The sequence below is a fragment of the Myotis yumanensis genome, unplaced genomic scaffold, assembly GCF_028538775.1.
Source record: "Myotis yumanensis isolate MYYU_CA2020_CCGP unplaced genomic scaffold, mMyoYum1.0.hap1 SCAF_1, whole genome shotgun sequence".
NCBI classification, from domain to species: Eukaryota; Metazoa; Chordata; class Mammalia; order Chiroptera; family Vespertilionidae; genus Myotis; species Myotis yumanensis.
This window is the reverse complement of record NW_027223752.1, coordinates 180,016,232-180,033,310: the sequence shown is the minus strand read 5'-3', so window position 1 is coordinate 180,033,310 and position 17,079 is coordinate 180,016,232. Positions and strand designations below refer to the sequence as shown.

General features: G+C 33.5%; 1 protein-coding gene across 4 annotated transcripts in view; it reads left to right on the top strand.

Annotated features, from left to right (window-relative positions):
* CCSER1 (coiled-coil serine rich protein 1) overlaps window positions 1–17,079 on the top strand; it is a 1,176,231-nt gene that overhangs the window by 218,508 nt on the left and 940,644 nt on the right. For all 4 annotated transcript variants that reach the window (XM_070392710.1, XM_070392707.1, XM_070392715.1 and 1 more), the window contains exon 4: window positions 9,229–9,322. In XM_070392710.1, coding sequence (XP_070248811.1) covers window positions 9,229–9,322 — 94 coding nt within the window. The remainder of the gene's footprint in view (window positions 1–9,228; window positions 9,323–17,079) is intronic.

Sequence of the window (17,079 nt, the reverse complement as noted above, 5' to 3'; positions counted from 1 at the left end):
TGAGTTTATTCTTGTGTATGGTGTAAGTTGGTGGTCTAGTTTCATTTTCTTGCATATGTCTGTCCAATTTTCCCAACACCATTTATTGAAGAGACTATCTTGGCTCCATTGTATGTTCATGCCTCCTTTGTCAAAAATTAATTGAGCATATTGGTTCGGGCTAATTTCTGGACTCTCTATTCTATTCCACTGATCTATATGTCTGTTCTTGTGCCAGTACCAGGCAGTTTTGAGAACAGTGGCTTTGTAATACAGCTTGATATCTGGCATTGAGATCCCACCTACTTTGTTCTTTCTCAGGATCGTTGCAGCTATTCGGGGTCTTTTTTTATTCCAGATGAATTTTTGGAGAGTTCGTTCTAGATCTTTGAAGAAGGCCATTGGTATTTTAATGGGAAGTGCGTTGAATGTATAGATTGCTTTGGGTAGTATGGACATTTTAATGATGTTGATTCTACCAATCCAAGAACATGGTATGTTCTTCCATCTGTTTATGTCTTCCTCTATCTCTTTTTTCAACGTCCTGTAGTTTTCTGAGTAGAGGTCTTTAACCTCTTTAGTTAAGTTTATTCCTAGGTATCTTAATTTTTTTGGTGCGATGGTAAATGGGATTGTTTTTCTGATCTCCCTTTCTGAAAGTTCACTATTGGTGTATAGAAATGCCTCAGATTTCTTGGGGTTAATTTTGTATCCTGCTACATTGCCAAATTCATGTATTAAGTCTAGTAGCTTTTTGATGGAGTCTCTAGGGTTTTGTATGTATAATATCATGTCATCTGCAAATAAGGACAGTTTTACTTCCTCTTTTCCAATTTGGATGCCTTTTATTTCTTCTTCTTGCCTAATTGCAATGGCTAATACTTCCAGGACTATGTTGAACAGGAGTGGTGAGAGTGGGCATCCCTGTCTTGTTCCTGTTCTTAGGGGAAATGGTGTTAGTTTTTGTCCATTGAGTATGATGTTGGCTGTGGGCCTGTCATATATGGCTTTTATTATGTTGAGGTATGATCCTTCTATTCCCACCTTTCTGAGAGTTTTTATCAAAAATGGGTGTTGGATTTTGTCGAATGCTTTTTCTGCATCAATTGATATGACCATGTGGTTTTTTTCTTTTAATTTGTTTATGTGATGTATCACATTTATTGATTTACGGATGTTGTACCATCCTTGCATCTCTGGGATAAATCCTACTTGGTCATGGTGTATGATCCTTCTGATGTACTGCTGGATCCGATTTGCTAAGATTTTGTTGAGGATTTTGGCATCTATGTTCATGAGGGATATTGGCCTATAATTCTCTTTCATTGTGATGTCTTTACCTGGTTTTGGTATTAGGGTGATGCTGGCTTCATAGAATGAGCTTGGAAGTGTTCCTTCCTCTTGAATTTTTTGTAGTAGTCTGAGGAGGGTAGGTTTTAGTTCTTCCTTGAATGTTTGGTAGAACTCCCCTGTGAAGCCGTCTGGCCCTGGGCTTTTGTTTGCTGGAAGCTTTCTGATGACTGCTTCAATTTCTTCCATAGTTATTGGCCTATTGAGGTTTTTAGATTCTTCCTGATTGAGTTTTGGAATGTTGTATTTTTCTAGGAATTTGTCCATTTCCTCCAGGTTGTCTAGTTTGTTGGAGTAGAGTTGCCCGTAGTATTGTTTAACAATCATTTGTATTTCTGTGGGGTCTGTTGTTATTTCGCCTCTATCATTTCTGATTTGGTTTATTTGGGACCTCTCTCTTTGCTTCTTGGTGAGCCTGGCTAGGGGTTTGTCAATCTTGTTTATCCTTTCAAAGAACCAGCTCTTGGTTTCATTGATTTTCTGTATTGTTTTTTTGGTCTCTATTTCATTGATTTCTGCTCTAATCTTTATTATCTCCTTCCTTCTGCTCACTCTGGGGTTTTCTTGTTGCTCTCTTTCTAATTCTTTGAGTTGTAGAGTTAGATGATTGACTACCATTTTTTCTTGTTTTTTGAGATAGGCCTGTAGAGCTATAAACTTTCCTCTCAGGACTGCTTTCATTGTGTCCCAGAGGTTTTGGATTGTTGTGTTTTCATTGTCATTAGTGTCCAGGATGTTTTTAATTTCTTCTTTGATGTCATTGGTAACCCAATCAATATTTAATAACATGCTATTCAGCTTCCAAGTGTTTGAGTATTTTGGGTTGTTTTTATTGTAGTTTATTTCTAACATTATGCCATCGTGGTCTGCGAAGAAGCTTTTTATGATTTCAATCTTCTTGAATTTGTGGAGACTTTGCTTGTGACCCAATATGTGGTCTATTTTTGAATATGTCCCATGAGCACCTGAGAGGAATGTATATTCCGCAGCTGTGGGGTGAAGTGTTCTGAAGATGTCAATTAAGTCCATCTGATCTAGTGAGTCATTTAGGATTGCTGTTTCTTTGCTGAGTTTTTGTCTAGTGGATTTATCCAGTGATGTCAGTGGTGTATTAAAGTCCCCTACTATGATTGTATTGTTGTCGATCTCTCCCCTGATATCTTCCAGAAGTTTTCTTATGTATGTGGGTGCTCCTGCATTGGGTGCATATATGTTTACCAGGGTTATATCTTCTTGTTGTATTGATCCCTTTAGTATTATGAAGTGGCCTTCCTTATCTCTGGTTATGGCCTTCACTTTGAGATGTATTTTGTCAGATATAAGTATTGCTACCCCAGCTTTCTTTTCCTTTCCATTTGCGTGAAAGATATTTTTCCATCCCTTCACTTTCAGTCTGTGTGAGTCCCTTCTAATGAGGTGGGTCTCTTGTAGACAGCAGATGTATGGGTCATGTTTTTTTATCCATTCAGCCACTCGATGTCTTTTGGTTGGAGCATTTAGTCCATTTACATTTAAAGTTATTATTGAAAGGTACTTGTTTGTAGCCATTTCTTTTTTTGTGTGTGTGTGTGGCTGTTTTCTTTCTGAGCTTGATATTTCTTCTTTTTACACCAGTCCCTTTAGCATTTCTTGCATGGCTGGCTTGGTGGTGATAAACTCCCTTAGCCCTTTTTTGTCTGTGAAGCTTCTTATTTCCCCTTCAATTTTGAATGATAGCCTTGCTGGATAGAGTATTCTTGGATTCAGTCCTTTGCTTTGCATCACTTTGTAGATTTCCGTCCATTCTTTTCTGGCCTGATGTGTTTCTGTTGAGAAATCATTTGATAATCTAATGGGAGATCCCTTGTATGTTACTTTCCGTCTCTCTCTTGCAGCCTGTAAGATTCTCTCTTTATCCTGAACATTTGCCATGGTAATTATGATGTGTCTTGGTGTGGGTCTTTTCGGGTTCACCTTGTTTGGGACTCTCTGTACTTGTGTGACTTTTTTCTTCCCCACCTCAGGGAAGTTTTCTGATATTATTTCTTCGAATAGGTTTTCTAATCCATGTTCATCTTTCTGTTGTTCTGGCACCCCTATTATTCGTATGTTGTTTCGTTTCATGTTGTCCCAAAGCTCCCTTAGGCTCTCCTCCTGTCTTTTAATTTTTTTCTCCATTTGCTGTACAGTTTGAGTGTGTTTTGCTTCCTTGTCTTCTAATTCACTAATTCGGTCCTCCGCTTCTCCCAGTCTACTGTTGATTCTTTCAATGGAGTTTTTTATTGAAGCTATGTCACTCTTCATTTCTTCTTGGGACTTACTTAAGTTGTTGATTTTTTCATCTGTTTCTTCTAGCTTCTTGCATAAGTAGTTGAGTTTTTCATCTGTTTCTTCTTGCTTCTTGAACATCTGGTGCATGTACTCTAGGAACCTTATTCTGAATTCTTTTTCCGTCATGTTGCATATCTCTGTCTCACTTAGCTGCTTTTCTGGCGAGTCCTCCTTTTCTTTCCTTTGGGGGTTTCTTTGCCTACCCATGTTTGATCTCGCTGACATATGTAGATGTTGAGATGTTCAGTGGCTGCTCCCTGGGTGGCAGGGGCTCCTTGGGTTGTGGTTGCTGCTCAGACGGTTGCGGTAGCAGCTGCTTTCCAGTTGGCAGCAGCTCCTCTGGTGGGTGTTGTTCACAGCTGTGTTGGCTCTTCTGGCTGGTGGGGGGAGGCTTCACGTACAGCTGCTGTTCCACAGACAGAGGGTGTGGTGATCAGGAGGCTGTGGTGATCAGGAGGCTGCGGTGATCAGGGGGCTGCTGTTGCTTGGATCTGCGTTCTGGGAAACGCTCCTCTCTTACCAGCACTGCATGGTCTGGGAAACGCTCCTCTCTTGTGGGCACTGCATGGTCTGATCAGTTCCTCAGGATGCCCCCTTTAGTCTCAGTTCTCCGCAATCACAAAATCCAAATCTCAAATCTCCTGGCGCCAGCAAACCTGCGGAACTCCTTACCCTGGTCAGGGTCTGTGTCTGTCCCAAGAGACGCGGCTGTCTGCCATGCGGTCTCCCTCCGACCCTCTGGGCTCAGGTCTGGCAAACTTTCCTGCCCAGATCCCTGGTTTTTAACCTTTCCAGGGGAGGTCTGCCCTTCCCGGCTGCAAACCGTCTCACCAGCTGAGTAAATTTGCCAATTCGGGGTGGGTGTTATTAGTTTCAGCTGCTTACTCCGTTTGCTCCGGGACAAGACCTGGGACGCGTCTGCCTATATCGCCGCCATCTTGCTTCTCTAATTGCACTTTAACAACAAATTTATTAATCTTATAAATTTAGTGTATAATTAATATTTTCTTACAATTAAACAATCAATGGTTCTGAAAATATTCATGTAAATTTTATATGCCAATAAATTGTAATATGTATTAAATTTTAATGGTATTTAAACATTAGTTGAACCTTTATAAAATCGAATTCTTCCCAATGTTTTATAAAAATACCAAGTCTAAAATATCAATTTGTCTTAAATTCTTTAGCCAGTTTTGGAGAAAAAATTTATACATGTTACAGTGATCCCAAAGCAAATCAACATGCTTTCCCTGAAAACCGGTTTCCTGTGCTCGTACTAGGGCTTTACATTTCTTCTATTTTTCCTTCTTACACTTTGCTAATCTGTTAATTTCATATTTCTCTGAGATTTCAGAAATACCTGAGTCTATTTTTGTACTTCCCTTGGATTTAGTAACCATAACATGCTTAAAAAAAAAGTTGTCTCTTAAATTTGTGTATCCTAGGTTGTTAACTACATAATTTTTTGTCTAGTCATTCATTGGAATTTGTTACACATTCAGAGATGATTTAAACTCAAGTTACTGGCCATCCGATTGGACTTTACTTTTTCAATGAAACTTACTTGTTATATGCTGTTAGACCTTCTTTAAAAATCCAACCCCAGCTTTTAATTTTGTCCAACATTAGTGTCCCCTCACAAAATCATTTGCTTAAGTTCCAATTGCTTGTGTTACATACCAATATTCCTGTTATTATGATATATATTCCTGGTATATTAATGTTATTAAAAACTCATTGACTTTCATGATTATATCTTTATTTTGTAGAGCTATTAATTTTTTATCTACCAGGAAATAAGAAACTATTTCTGTGTATTTACCATGTCTGCATATTTTGCTAATTTATCAAATGTCTGAAACACACAGTTGTGCCCACTTAGATTATTAGTGTTAATTAAATGCTGGACTCCTTTTCCATTTGGTTATTATGTGTGATCATCAGTGCTGATCAGCCTTTTCTATTACTGATAAAGAACAAGTGTATTTGATGCAACTACTTTACTTACAAGTCTTTCCTAATACAGAGGAAAATACATGCCTTCATATTTTAAATGTATATATAATTAGAAAAAGAACCCCAGCTATTAAGTATTTTTTTAAAAAACAATAGAAATTAAAAAATATTCCACCCTGTTTACAGTTTTGTATATATATCGTTAGTGCCTATTTATATCCTTCATATTAACTTTTCTGTTTGAGTATTCTGAACTCTGAACCTTCAAGAGATTCAGATTGTTTTATTTAGCCATAACGATTTATATTTTTTGAAATTCATAATGTCAAAAATTAGCCAGGGAAAAACCATTTAGGTGACTTTCCTCAGCCTTTCAAAACTGCCTCTGACTTTTTATTTTAGATAACCCTTGTTTTCTTTCTGGCAACAAAAAGATATCCCAGAGATATTCTGGTTGATTTGTTTCTTTTTTTGTTTGTTTTCTTTCTCTAATAACGAAGGAGCTGGTTCTTTTTTGTTGGTGAATATTGGATAACAAGTATCTGAATTATCCATAGTGTGGCAGAGAGCAAAACTATTTTCGCTGCTATTGGTCTCTTTTAAGGAGAGATCTGAGGAATATATATATATATATCGGTTTATGAGTTCACATTGATTTTTCTTCTGTAACATATCATTTTGCTGTGTCTATTTTCCTTTTATTATGAGGTTTCACCAGCTTCAAAGACTCTGACCCACATTAATAAGAAAGTTGCTTAGTAAGCAAGTTCTCAAAGCAGGCAGTTTAGAATGAGTAGTTTTAAGAATAGTTTATCTGGACCGGTAGTAAATGTCAAGGGTTATTCTAAATGGTCAGGGGTTACTTACAAAATAAGAATAACATTGAAACCATCTAGTGAGTCCTCCAAATTTAATTTGTTCACTTTGTTGGTGTTATTTTATTTTTAAAAATATGTTTTTTATTGATTTTAGAGAGAGGAAGGGAGAGGGAAAGAGAGATAGAAACATTGATGAAAGACAAGCATCGATTGGCTGCCTCCTGCATGCTGCTCCTGGGGATTGAGCCCGAATATGGGGCACGTGCCCTGACTGGGAATCGAACCTGTGATCTCTCAGAGCATGGTACTACGCTCAACCAAATGCACCGCACTAGACAGGCTGGTGTTATTTTCTTAAATGTTGAAATAATGGTTGCAGGGTTCTTAAGTATTTCCTTGTTAACTTTATTTATTTATTTATTGTTGAACTCTGGGTGGATCTATTAACTGTCAAAATGCAAAAGAAGGTTGAAAATTCCAACCTTGAAGAGATGACATATTCTTCTACTTTAGGAGCTGCTGGAACCACGAACCAGAGGACCTACTATTACGATATTTTTCATTTTTTTTGCATAGACTTACAATGATCACATCCATGCAAAGAAATCCAAGGTCTCTGTGATAACAGCATTTTGCATGTTGCAATATCCATCACCAAAAAACCCTTTTCTCATTTCTACAAAAGGGCTCTGATCTCCAATTTGGTTAAGATGCCTATCATGGACTATCCACAGATAAACCACGTCCAAACGTCGATCTGTTTTCTTATAGTTCTGGGGGATGGACATGCCAGCCTAAAGTGCAGGCAGCTTGGTTTCCCCTGAGCCTCTCTCCTTGGCTTGCAGAAGGCTGCCTTTTTGCTCTGTCCTCATATCGTCATCCTTCTGTCTGTGTCCTAAAATCCTCTTCCTCTTATAAGAACAAGTAATGTTGGATGAGGGTCCATCTATCTGACCTGATTTCACTGGAATTTCTTCTGAAAAGATCATGTATTCCTATCTTTAAACACAATCATGTTCTAGCATTCTGGGGGGTTAATACTGGGGGTTAGTACTTTAATATGTAAATTTTTGATGCAGACAATTAAGACCATATTATTGGTCATTGAAATTTCACATCCAAGTATAAATTTATTTAGGCTAATTTGAAGCTGGATAATTATTACACTTTCATTATAAAACTTTTTTTTAACCTTTGTATTGACTAGCAGATTAAGATTCTCCCATTTGGATAGTGCTTAATAAACATTTAAATAATATTATCTTTAAAAAGTTTCCCTTCTTAAAACTCTGTCTTTTTTCACATTTAACTTCAATTATGTTTCTTTTGTCATTTCAAATTCAAACTTTTTAACATATTGAGGTTGGCCACATATCTTTTGATGCCTATATCTTATAACATCTTCTTGATACTATATAAATAAACAACTTACTCTCAAGAAGCTATCCCTGCCACTGTATATTAAAATGCTTACAATATACAGTGATTTTATTTATAGTTTAAATTATTAGTTACCTTGTAACTAATACAGATATACTACAATAAAATGCAATACAATATGACACAATACAAAAGAGTTCCTTGTAACTTTCATTTGCAGAAAGAAGCACTTAGATTTGTAAACATTTATCACCTTTGAAACTGTTGTGCTGTATTTGTGAATAACACATTTCTAAAGTTTAATAAATGTTAATTATATTTCTATAATGAGAGTAGTTTATGTCTAAATTATAGTGTCCTTTAATTCTGAAGAACTAAGCATGTGACAATATCATTAGACTTTGCATAATGAATATTTACTTCTTTAAATATGAATTATGGTAACATTCAAATCAATGGAAAAAGTGATTGGAGATGTGGTATCATTTATATTTAGGTTCTTTTTCTTGCCCTATTTTTTTGTACCTTTGTTATTTCAGTTTTAGTCTCTAAATGTTAGTTCTAGCTCTTCTTAATATATTTACTATATGTTTATATACACAAATATACAAATAAATTCTTTATTCCTTTTTCCAAAATTCCTATCTCAGCATCACTGTTTTCCTTCAGGACTTCTCAATATACCCTACTGGTTGATTTTGCTATTTGCCCTCTCAAAAAGAAAGAAGAAAGAAAGAAAAGAAGGAAGGAAGGAAAGATACTAGCCCTGATGTTCATAGCATTATAAAAACCAATAGTTAATTTTAATCTAATTGATATTTATTTATTTAATTCATCTTTTCTAACCTAAAGCAAATTTCTGAGAAATGATAACTGGATTCCCACTTCCAAGTGTGGTCTAAATTAATGTTTCACAGTTGGCACTGTGTATAATACTTGTTTGAGAAACAATTCATTAAATGTGTCAGAAAAATGTTACATAGATTTGGAAGATAAATATAGAAAAATAATCCTCTTTCAGTTCACAGACTTCTGTACATTTGAAAAACCTTGCATCTTCTTTGCTCAATAAGTAAAATATCACCTTTCTCACAATCATTATAAAAAAACTTCTGATTAAAACAAATTATTTCCTGTATTCTAATATTTTTGATACCTGCTCACATAGGTATTTCTGTTTAATTCTACATGTCCTTTAAAAAGCTAACAGGTAAATAGTTGGAAAAGTTAGATTTTTGTAAAAATTCTTGAAATTTTTATTGGACTGATAATCTTAAAGATAGTCAAATAACTTCTGGGTATCAGTTAAAACGTTTCACTTCTAATTGGAGGGGTTGTTGGGTGTTGTTTTGCTTCATGGCATTAGTGTGTGAATATTTTCTCAGTTTTTCAGTGTTCTGGTCTATAACTGTTGACTTTGCTTTTTCTTCAGGATGTTTTGAATAATTTGGGATCTTGTGAACTAGATGAAGATGATCTAATGCTCGATCTAGAATTATTAGAGGAACAGACTCTTCATCCACCTGGTAAGTATGAAATCAATGCACACCATTATGCAACTCTTTCCTTGATAAGCTATATATTGTTTAGGCTGCATTCATTCTTTTCAATCCCCAGTTTGTGCAAGGCGCTTGCTCCGTACCATGGACTCATGATTCTGGTGAGCTTAAAATATATTATGGAAATGTAAATCCTTTTGGAAAAGAATTAGAAATTAAAAAAAGAAACACCAAAAGAACCTGGCCCTGGCTGGTTTGGCTCAGTGGATATAGTGTCAGCCTGCAGACTGAAGGGTCCTGGGTTCAATTCTGGTCAAGGGCACATGCCTGGTTTGCAGACTCAATCCCCAGTGGGGGACATACAGGAGGCAGCCAATCAGTGATTCTCTCTCATCATTGATGTTTCAATCTCTCCCTCTCCGTTGCTCTCTGATATCAATAAAAATATATTTTAAAAAACAGAACAAAAAAAACCCTGTAAAATAAAAGAACAAAATCCATATTAAATGCTTACTGAAATAGTTAATATTTTTGGAAGAAAATAATAATTAAAATTTAATTTTTAATTTACATTATATAACCATATGGAAGGTTGGTAGATCTGGATTTACTGTTTCAAATCTGTCACTTCAATAATAATTGCAACATTCATGTTGATGCAATAAAGTTGACCTCAAAATTAATAATTACCAATAGCAACCACAAATACATATTCATAAATACATACACACACATAAATATAATTATAGTATGAGATAAATTCTTGTTGAATGTATTCATAAGAGAGCCCATAATACTGGTAATACTTTAAATTTATATTAAAGCATAAAATGTGTCCAATACCAAAATTACTCCCTTTGAAACTGTTATAGGAATAAATTATTCATTCAAATTTAGATATTTGACTATAAAGACAAGCTTTTATTTACTTTTTATTATGAATAACACCTTTAACACTGTCATTTTCAAGTCAAATTAGAAATAAAATTAAATTGGAGCTAAGAAATTTTGGATCCTACTGCATACACTTGAGAAAAATCAGCCTCTTGGATTTTAGTGTCTAAATTTTAAATATTAGCATTTAGATATAACTTTCAGCTCTAATATTTTGTGATGAATTTTTGTTCATGGAGTATTTTTTAAGTAATGTCATATTAATAGTTGTCAAAAGAAGGTGATAACAGTGTTTATAATTTTTGCACTTTCTTTTACATTAATATTAATAAGTTACTTAAACATAGCTTATGTGATTCAGTTGTTGACCAAGAGGTCATTGATTCAATTCCTTTTCAGGGCATATGCCTGGGTTTTGGGCTCAATCCCCAGTAGGGGGCATGCAGGAAGCAGCCAATCAATGATGTTTCTCTCTCATCTCTGTTTCTATCTCTCTATTCTTCTTCGTTCCTATCTCTCTATAACAATCAATAAAAACATATGTTTCAAAAAAAGTTAAATTATTTAGTTGAATCAAAAAAGTAACTATTTCTTGAGATATTCTTCCTGCAGTTGATTTGAAATATATTTTTTGAAAATATAGATTTTTCTCACTTGTATGCAGATAACTTATACAATTTTGTCATTCATGTTTATCATAAAAGACTTACAAATGTTGAAAATGTAGGGAAATTTGTCAAACTCTAGCAAATTTGTCAATTTCTATCAAAACCATACCTGCATTTACCTTTAGATACAACTGTCTACCTTCTAGAAATTTAATCCTTAATCAGTGAAAAAACAAAATAATGTATGCAAATAATGACTCATTGCAAATATTTGTATTTGCAACAGGACACTTGTCGAATATCCAGTGGTATAGGAAGCAGTCATTACAAGGATTATTGAAAGTGTCACTATGTGCTGCAGAATGATTGTAAGGATGTATTGTTGTTGGAGAATTTTACAATAATGGGTTAGACGGGCAACACCTAAACTCACTAATTAATCTTAATGTCACTAAAAGAGTAACAACTAGACATTCTGTCCCTCTTAATGCCTAGAGAGTTCATAGTCCCACTCCTTCTGTTCATAAGTACTTAAGTCTATTCTGTTGTCTTGGTTAAACTATGATATTATGGGAAATACAGAGATTAGATACAGCAACCAAATATAGAATGTGGGGAATTCTACAGGATAATTGGACTGGTTTCTTCAACAAAAAAATGGCACTATAAAAAGTGGATAGGTGTTGTAGATCAAAAGTGACAAATGGAATGTAACATCTTTGTAGGCATTCATGTAGAAGAACATAAAATTACCATAAAAGTATACTTCTGAGTTAACCAGAGAAATTTGAGAAATAATTGAGTTATTATTTCTTTTGGATGTGTGGAAAATCTTTATTTTTTGTTTGTTTTTAAGGAAAACTAAAGGGATGCATGGTTAAAACAATATGATATCTAATATTTGTTTTACTTACAAATTTGGAGGTAATAATAGATGAAACAAAGTTGGAAAATATTGAAAACGATCAATGTTGTGGTGAAAGGTTTATTCATTAGTCATACTATTTTTTCTATTTTATGCACTTTTAAATACTTTACAACAAAAATAAAACCAATTAATAATTTAAAATGATTATAGATCGTGTAGCTATCTCAGTTATGTTTGGTAGGCAACTGTGATAAAGAGTAAAAAATTACTTAAAAACATAAAGCCTTAACTGTTTGGGAACAAAAATGAGTATCTTTAAACTCCAGTTTCTTTTTTATAGCTATGTACTTCATTAATTTATTGTACAGAAAATAATGATACAGTAAATACTATGAATCTCCTGAGTCTACTAAGATGAAGATAGCTTGGTTGGAGCCACTAAGGTGCCTTAGGAATCAACTGATTTAACCAAATTGTTCATAAGATAAATAGTGTTGTATTGCAAATATGGAATGCAGTGCTGGTAAATGAGATATCCCTTAGAATGAGTTGGCTTACTTAATGTTGCTTAGTAAATTGTCTTTGAAACCCTGTTTCACATTGGATGCCACATTATAGGTTTTGAAAAAGCCCCAAATCTTTATTTAGCACACTAGCTCAGAAATAAGAATTTCTGGTAACTTTATACAATTTATTTTCTTTATTAAGCAACATAACTAAAAGTCTTTCCAGAATATAAGAAGCATTATTGATAACTGATATTGATACAAACTCACTAATACTAAACATTTTGAAGTAATGGTTTAAATAAAAGTGATTTTCAAAAGTCTGAAACTAAAATAATGGTACCATAAATTCTACTACTTACATTATTGTACATCATTAAAGGCTTTTTAATACCTTTCTTAGGACAAAAATATCTACTTTTAGCTGTAGAGTCTTATTAAAGCAAAGATTCATAGAAGTTTATAAGGCCAAGATAAGTTTTTTAAAAGATCAGAGAAGTGTTTTTGTTTTAAAACTATTAAGTCAAATATTGTAGTAATTATCATATGTGGCATTTATAAATTTTATTTAGTCTAAAATACAATTAGATTTGCAAAGAATAGAGAAATCACGATGTGTAGTAAATATAGAAATTCTGCCGTCTTTTTTACCTCAGTGATTTGCACATTGTAGATGCTCAGTTGGTATCTATTAATGTGATTTTTATTTAAAATATAGCCAGACATCTTTGGAGATATAGGTACATATCAGAAAATTTAAAACAAAAATTAGTAAATTTAATCTTTTTCTTAGAGCAAACCAAATACCTTTAATTAATACATTTATTTTAATGGACAAAGTTTTAAAATCTTTAATTAAAAAATTTCATTGCATTTTGAAAAATGCATATATTGGATACTGTTCTTTTGAATGATTTAACATGCAAATAGACAATCTAAAGGACAATAGCATAATATATGTATTACCTGCACTATGAGCAACATGAGCTAAAGTATATCAACAGGCCAGGTAAAATATCAGAATATCAAAACAAAAAATACAGTGTGAATTGTGTGGTTCAAGACCTGTGTCATAGAAACATTCATATATTTACACATTTGTATATGTAACTATATATTTAATCATGCTGTTCAATTTTGTGTTTATGAGTGTACCTACCTTAGTAAAGATTGCTATTTATTATTGTAGTCATAATAATTCTGGACATCTTTAATATGTTTTTTTGAATTTCATTTTTTGCTATCTGCATTTTCATCTAAAAGGAATTGTAAGTTTACAGTTGGGGTTTTAAAAGTGTGTTGTTGTTGTTGTTTTTTTGTTATTTGCTTTTTAACCCTCATCTGAGGATATGTTTCCTATTTGTTTTTTAGAGAGAGAGAGAAACAAACAAACACATTGATCTGTTGCCTCCCATAAGCACTCCAACTTGGTATTGAACTCATAACCTAAGTATATGCCCTGCCTAAGAATCGAACCTGCAACCTTTTGGATATTATTATTATTTTTTTAATGAAAGCAAGAAAAGACAGTTTCAGAGAAAGGAAGTGTATGAATTAATTCAAAGTGACTCCCACAAGGAGACTTCCTTGAGGAGAAAAAATAAAAGCAACTTTTCTAAATAATTTACTTTGATCTTGGCATTATCTGATTTTTATCTTTGTACATTCTAATCTAAAATCCAAGCTTTTAGATTAAAAAGCCTATGTATAAGCCTTCCAGATTTCTTTTGTCACATTTTCTTGAATTCATGCTTAAATTACTCTTCTGAATAATTTTATGAGTAACTAATATGCATTATGTTTCAAATACAGGATTATAAGTTTGTTTAATACCAGACATATCATTTCTCTTTTGGTAAAATTTATTGTTTTATAATGCATATAAATTTTTATAATGCATGTATGACCAGTTATTTTTAATTATAAAATATCAAATGCTATCATTTGTACTTTGATAAATTAAAATATATATTACTGAACCTACCCAACTTTTCATCTCTCTTTAGTCTCTGAATCATGTTGTTATGGTCATGCTTTGGCCACAAATGAGTCTTGGAAGAAGATGTTAGCAGTGATGTTGGTTAGATATATCTCGAGTGTTTTAAAAAAACACATACCACATACATAATAACAAAATTTAATAGGTATAATACTCAAATGAGGGATCTAAAGTATTTCTTTACAGTGAAATACATGTTATAAACTATGTAATCTGTCAAAGGAATAATACCAGCTATACATGTTTACTTAATTTTTAATGTAATTTTACATTTTTGTGTTTAGGATTTTTTCCACTTATTGAAACATCTTGCATAATAATAATAGTTTGAGAAAAATAGAGTTACAATAAAAGGAGGATAAGAAAATTAAGATGAAGTCATGGGTAATGTTGGCACACAAAATATATACTAGTATTACCACACTGAGTAGAAAATGTTACGTGGTATGTTCTACTAGCATATGTGAAGAAAGAAACACAACCAGTTACATGATTAAAATCATAAACTATAATTCAGTCAAGCAATCAACGCATTTTTTTCAAAGGCAGGGGAGGGTTGGGGGGGTTAAGAGATCAACTGAAGGACTTGTAAGCATGCATATAAGGATAACTAATGGACACAGATACTGGGGGTTGGGGGGGGAAGTGATGGTAGGGGAGGCCAGGGGGAGGTCAATGGGGGGAAAGGAGACATATGTACTAAGGTATTTGTAATACCTTAAACAATTAAAAGAAAATAAATTCTTATTACTAAAATCTGAAAGATATTTTGCTCACATGCCTTCAACAGCAATTTCTTCAGCAGCTACTTTCAGTACAAGTTGGTAGCATCATGCTCAGTAGAAGCAGTTCTAAATGGTGACACAGCAGTTTAGCCAAAGCTCTGAACTTTATGAGGATTTCGCTTAATCTAAAACTGAAACTTAGGTCCTTGTCCATAGTTCATATTCCCGGGATACTTTTAATGTTGAGAACAGTTAAAGTACATGTTATCAAGCATTTTCCTCAGACAAGGTAAATACCATAGAGCCTAACAGAATACCCGGTGTTCAGCACTGCTACTTCCTGATGAGTCCTCCAAAATGAAACCCTTGTGTAACTGAAAGATAACTCTTCTACAAATAGATGTGATCAAAACACCAATTAAATACCAAACAGCACACACTGTTCTATAAAGAAATAAGTATTGGGGTTTGGGAACACCTACTCTGTAGCTATTCTTTTCCACAATAAACTAGAACACGGTGACATCTCTGTGTAGGCTGTTACGGTAAGTAGCAGCCTCATAGTGGCCAGAGCTGATGGGAAACATGTGCCTGGCTAACTTGACAGTGAGTGACGCATCCTAATTCATCAAATGAGTTAAAGCCAAAAGGAAAGAAAGCTAAAACACATTTTGCTGTTACCTGTTTGGAACATAGTCATTAAAATACTATTTCTCCCATTCTTTCCTTGGCTCCTGTGTTAATCCCAGGAGTGGGTTGTGTATAAGGTTGAGCAATTAGTAGCTAGAGACCTAACTAAGTTGATGGGAAGAAAAACTGAATTCCTATAATGAGCTATGCTCTTTTCCTCAGCTACATCAAGTTAATCCTCACAATAACTCTTAGAATATTTCATCATAAAGATCCATTCAAATTTTTAATAAAATTACAAATTCACCTCAAAAGAGGAGGGCCATTTTGGAGACAGACACATCCACATTAGAATTCCAGCTTTGTCAAACTGTCCTTGGGCAGGTGTTTCACTCTTTCTGAGCTGACTTTCCTCTTTTGTAAAATAACAATAATAAAAATTATCTTAAAATGTCATCCTACATAAATGGACAACATGTTTATATGTAAAGTGCCTTTCACAGTTGCCTAGAATAAAACAGGAGGCTAGTTCAAGTTGGTTAACTTCTCTTAAATCTTAGTTTTCATTCCTTGTCAAAGAGTTGGTCCTATCATTGATTATTTTTCATAGTCCTTAATTTCTTAATGATTCATCACTGATATGTATTATTTTTAAATACTCATTATTTGAATTTTTATTATCTAAATTCTGTGTAACATTTTAAGTGTTTTCTTAGTATTTATTACTCAAAAATTAATTAGAGCACTTGGCTTGTAAACAAGTGGTACATTTCTTTGTGTTAAAACCAATTCATTGAAATGCATAAAAACATTTTTTGCATTATTAGTCATATGTCCAAAATACTAAAACATATTTAAAATAACAATTTTTCAGAGAAAATACATTCCTGTGAAATACTTTAAAGCTTATTAACTCAAATTTTTAATATGCAGATGGAAAGCAGGCTGTCACTTTGTATTAAATTTGATCTTAACAATTTGCAGCTGAGTTACTTAATTGAAAACACATTTTACTTAGATATTATTCTTTGATTAAAAGAATGTAATGGTCATTTTCATGGTTGAGTGAAGAAATTTTATATTGTTCTTGTTATTTATTTAAGAAATTATATCTAAAAACACCTAGGGCAGTATCTCTTGGTATATGTCCGGATGCAAATGGGAAAGTAATGGCCCAATTAGAAATTAATTAGGTAGTTGCTAAATTATTTTGAGTTTGATGAACAAGCAACATAAAATTCTGCAGTGAGTTAGAAACTCCTCCTGTGCCTATTAATTAAGGAGATAATTTTCGCTATTAATTTTTAATGGATTATAGCACAGCAGAGCAGAGATGAAACCCTAGTGGCTTTGCTAATATGAATGGTAATATACAAATCACAACATTCACACAGGGAAAAGTATAAAAATAAACTACAGATTTTTACAGCTAAGGTATGTCTGGGTCAGAAAAAGTATGTGTAAGGTATCTTCAATTTGAGTGTTTAAAGCTAAGAAATATATGACACAATATTAGAATTTCAATATAATAGCTAGAAATCTTGACTCTGGGCA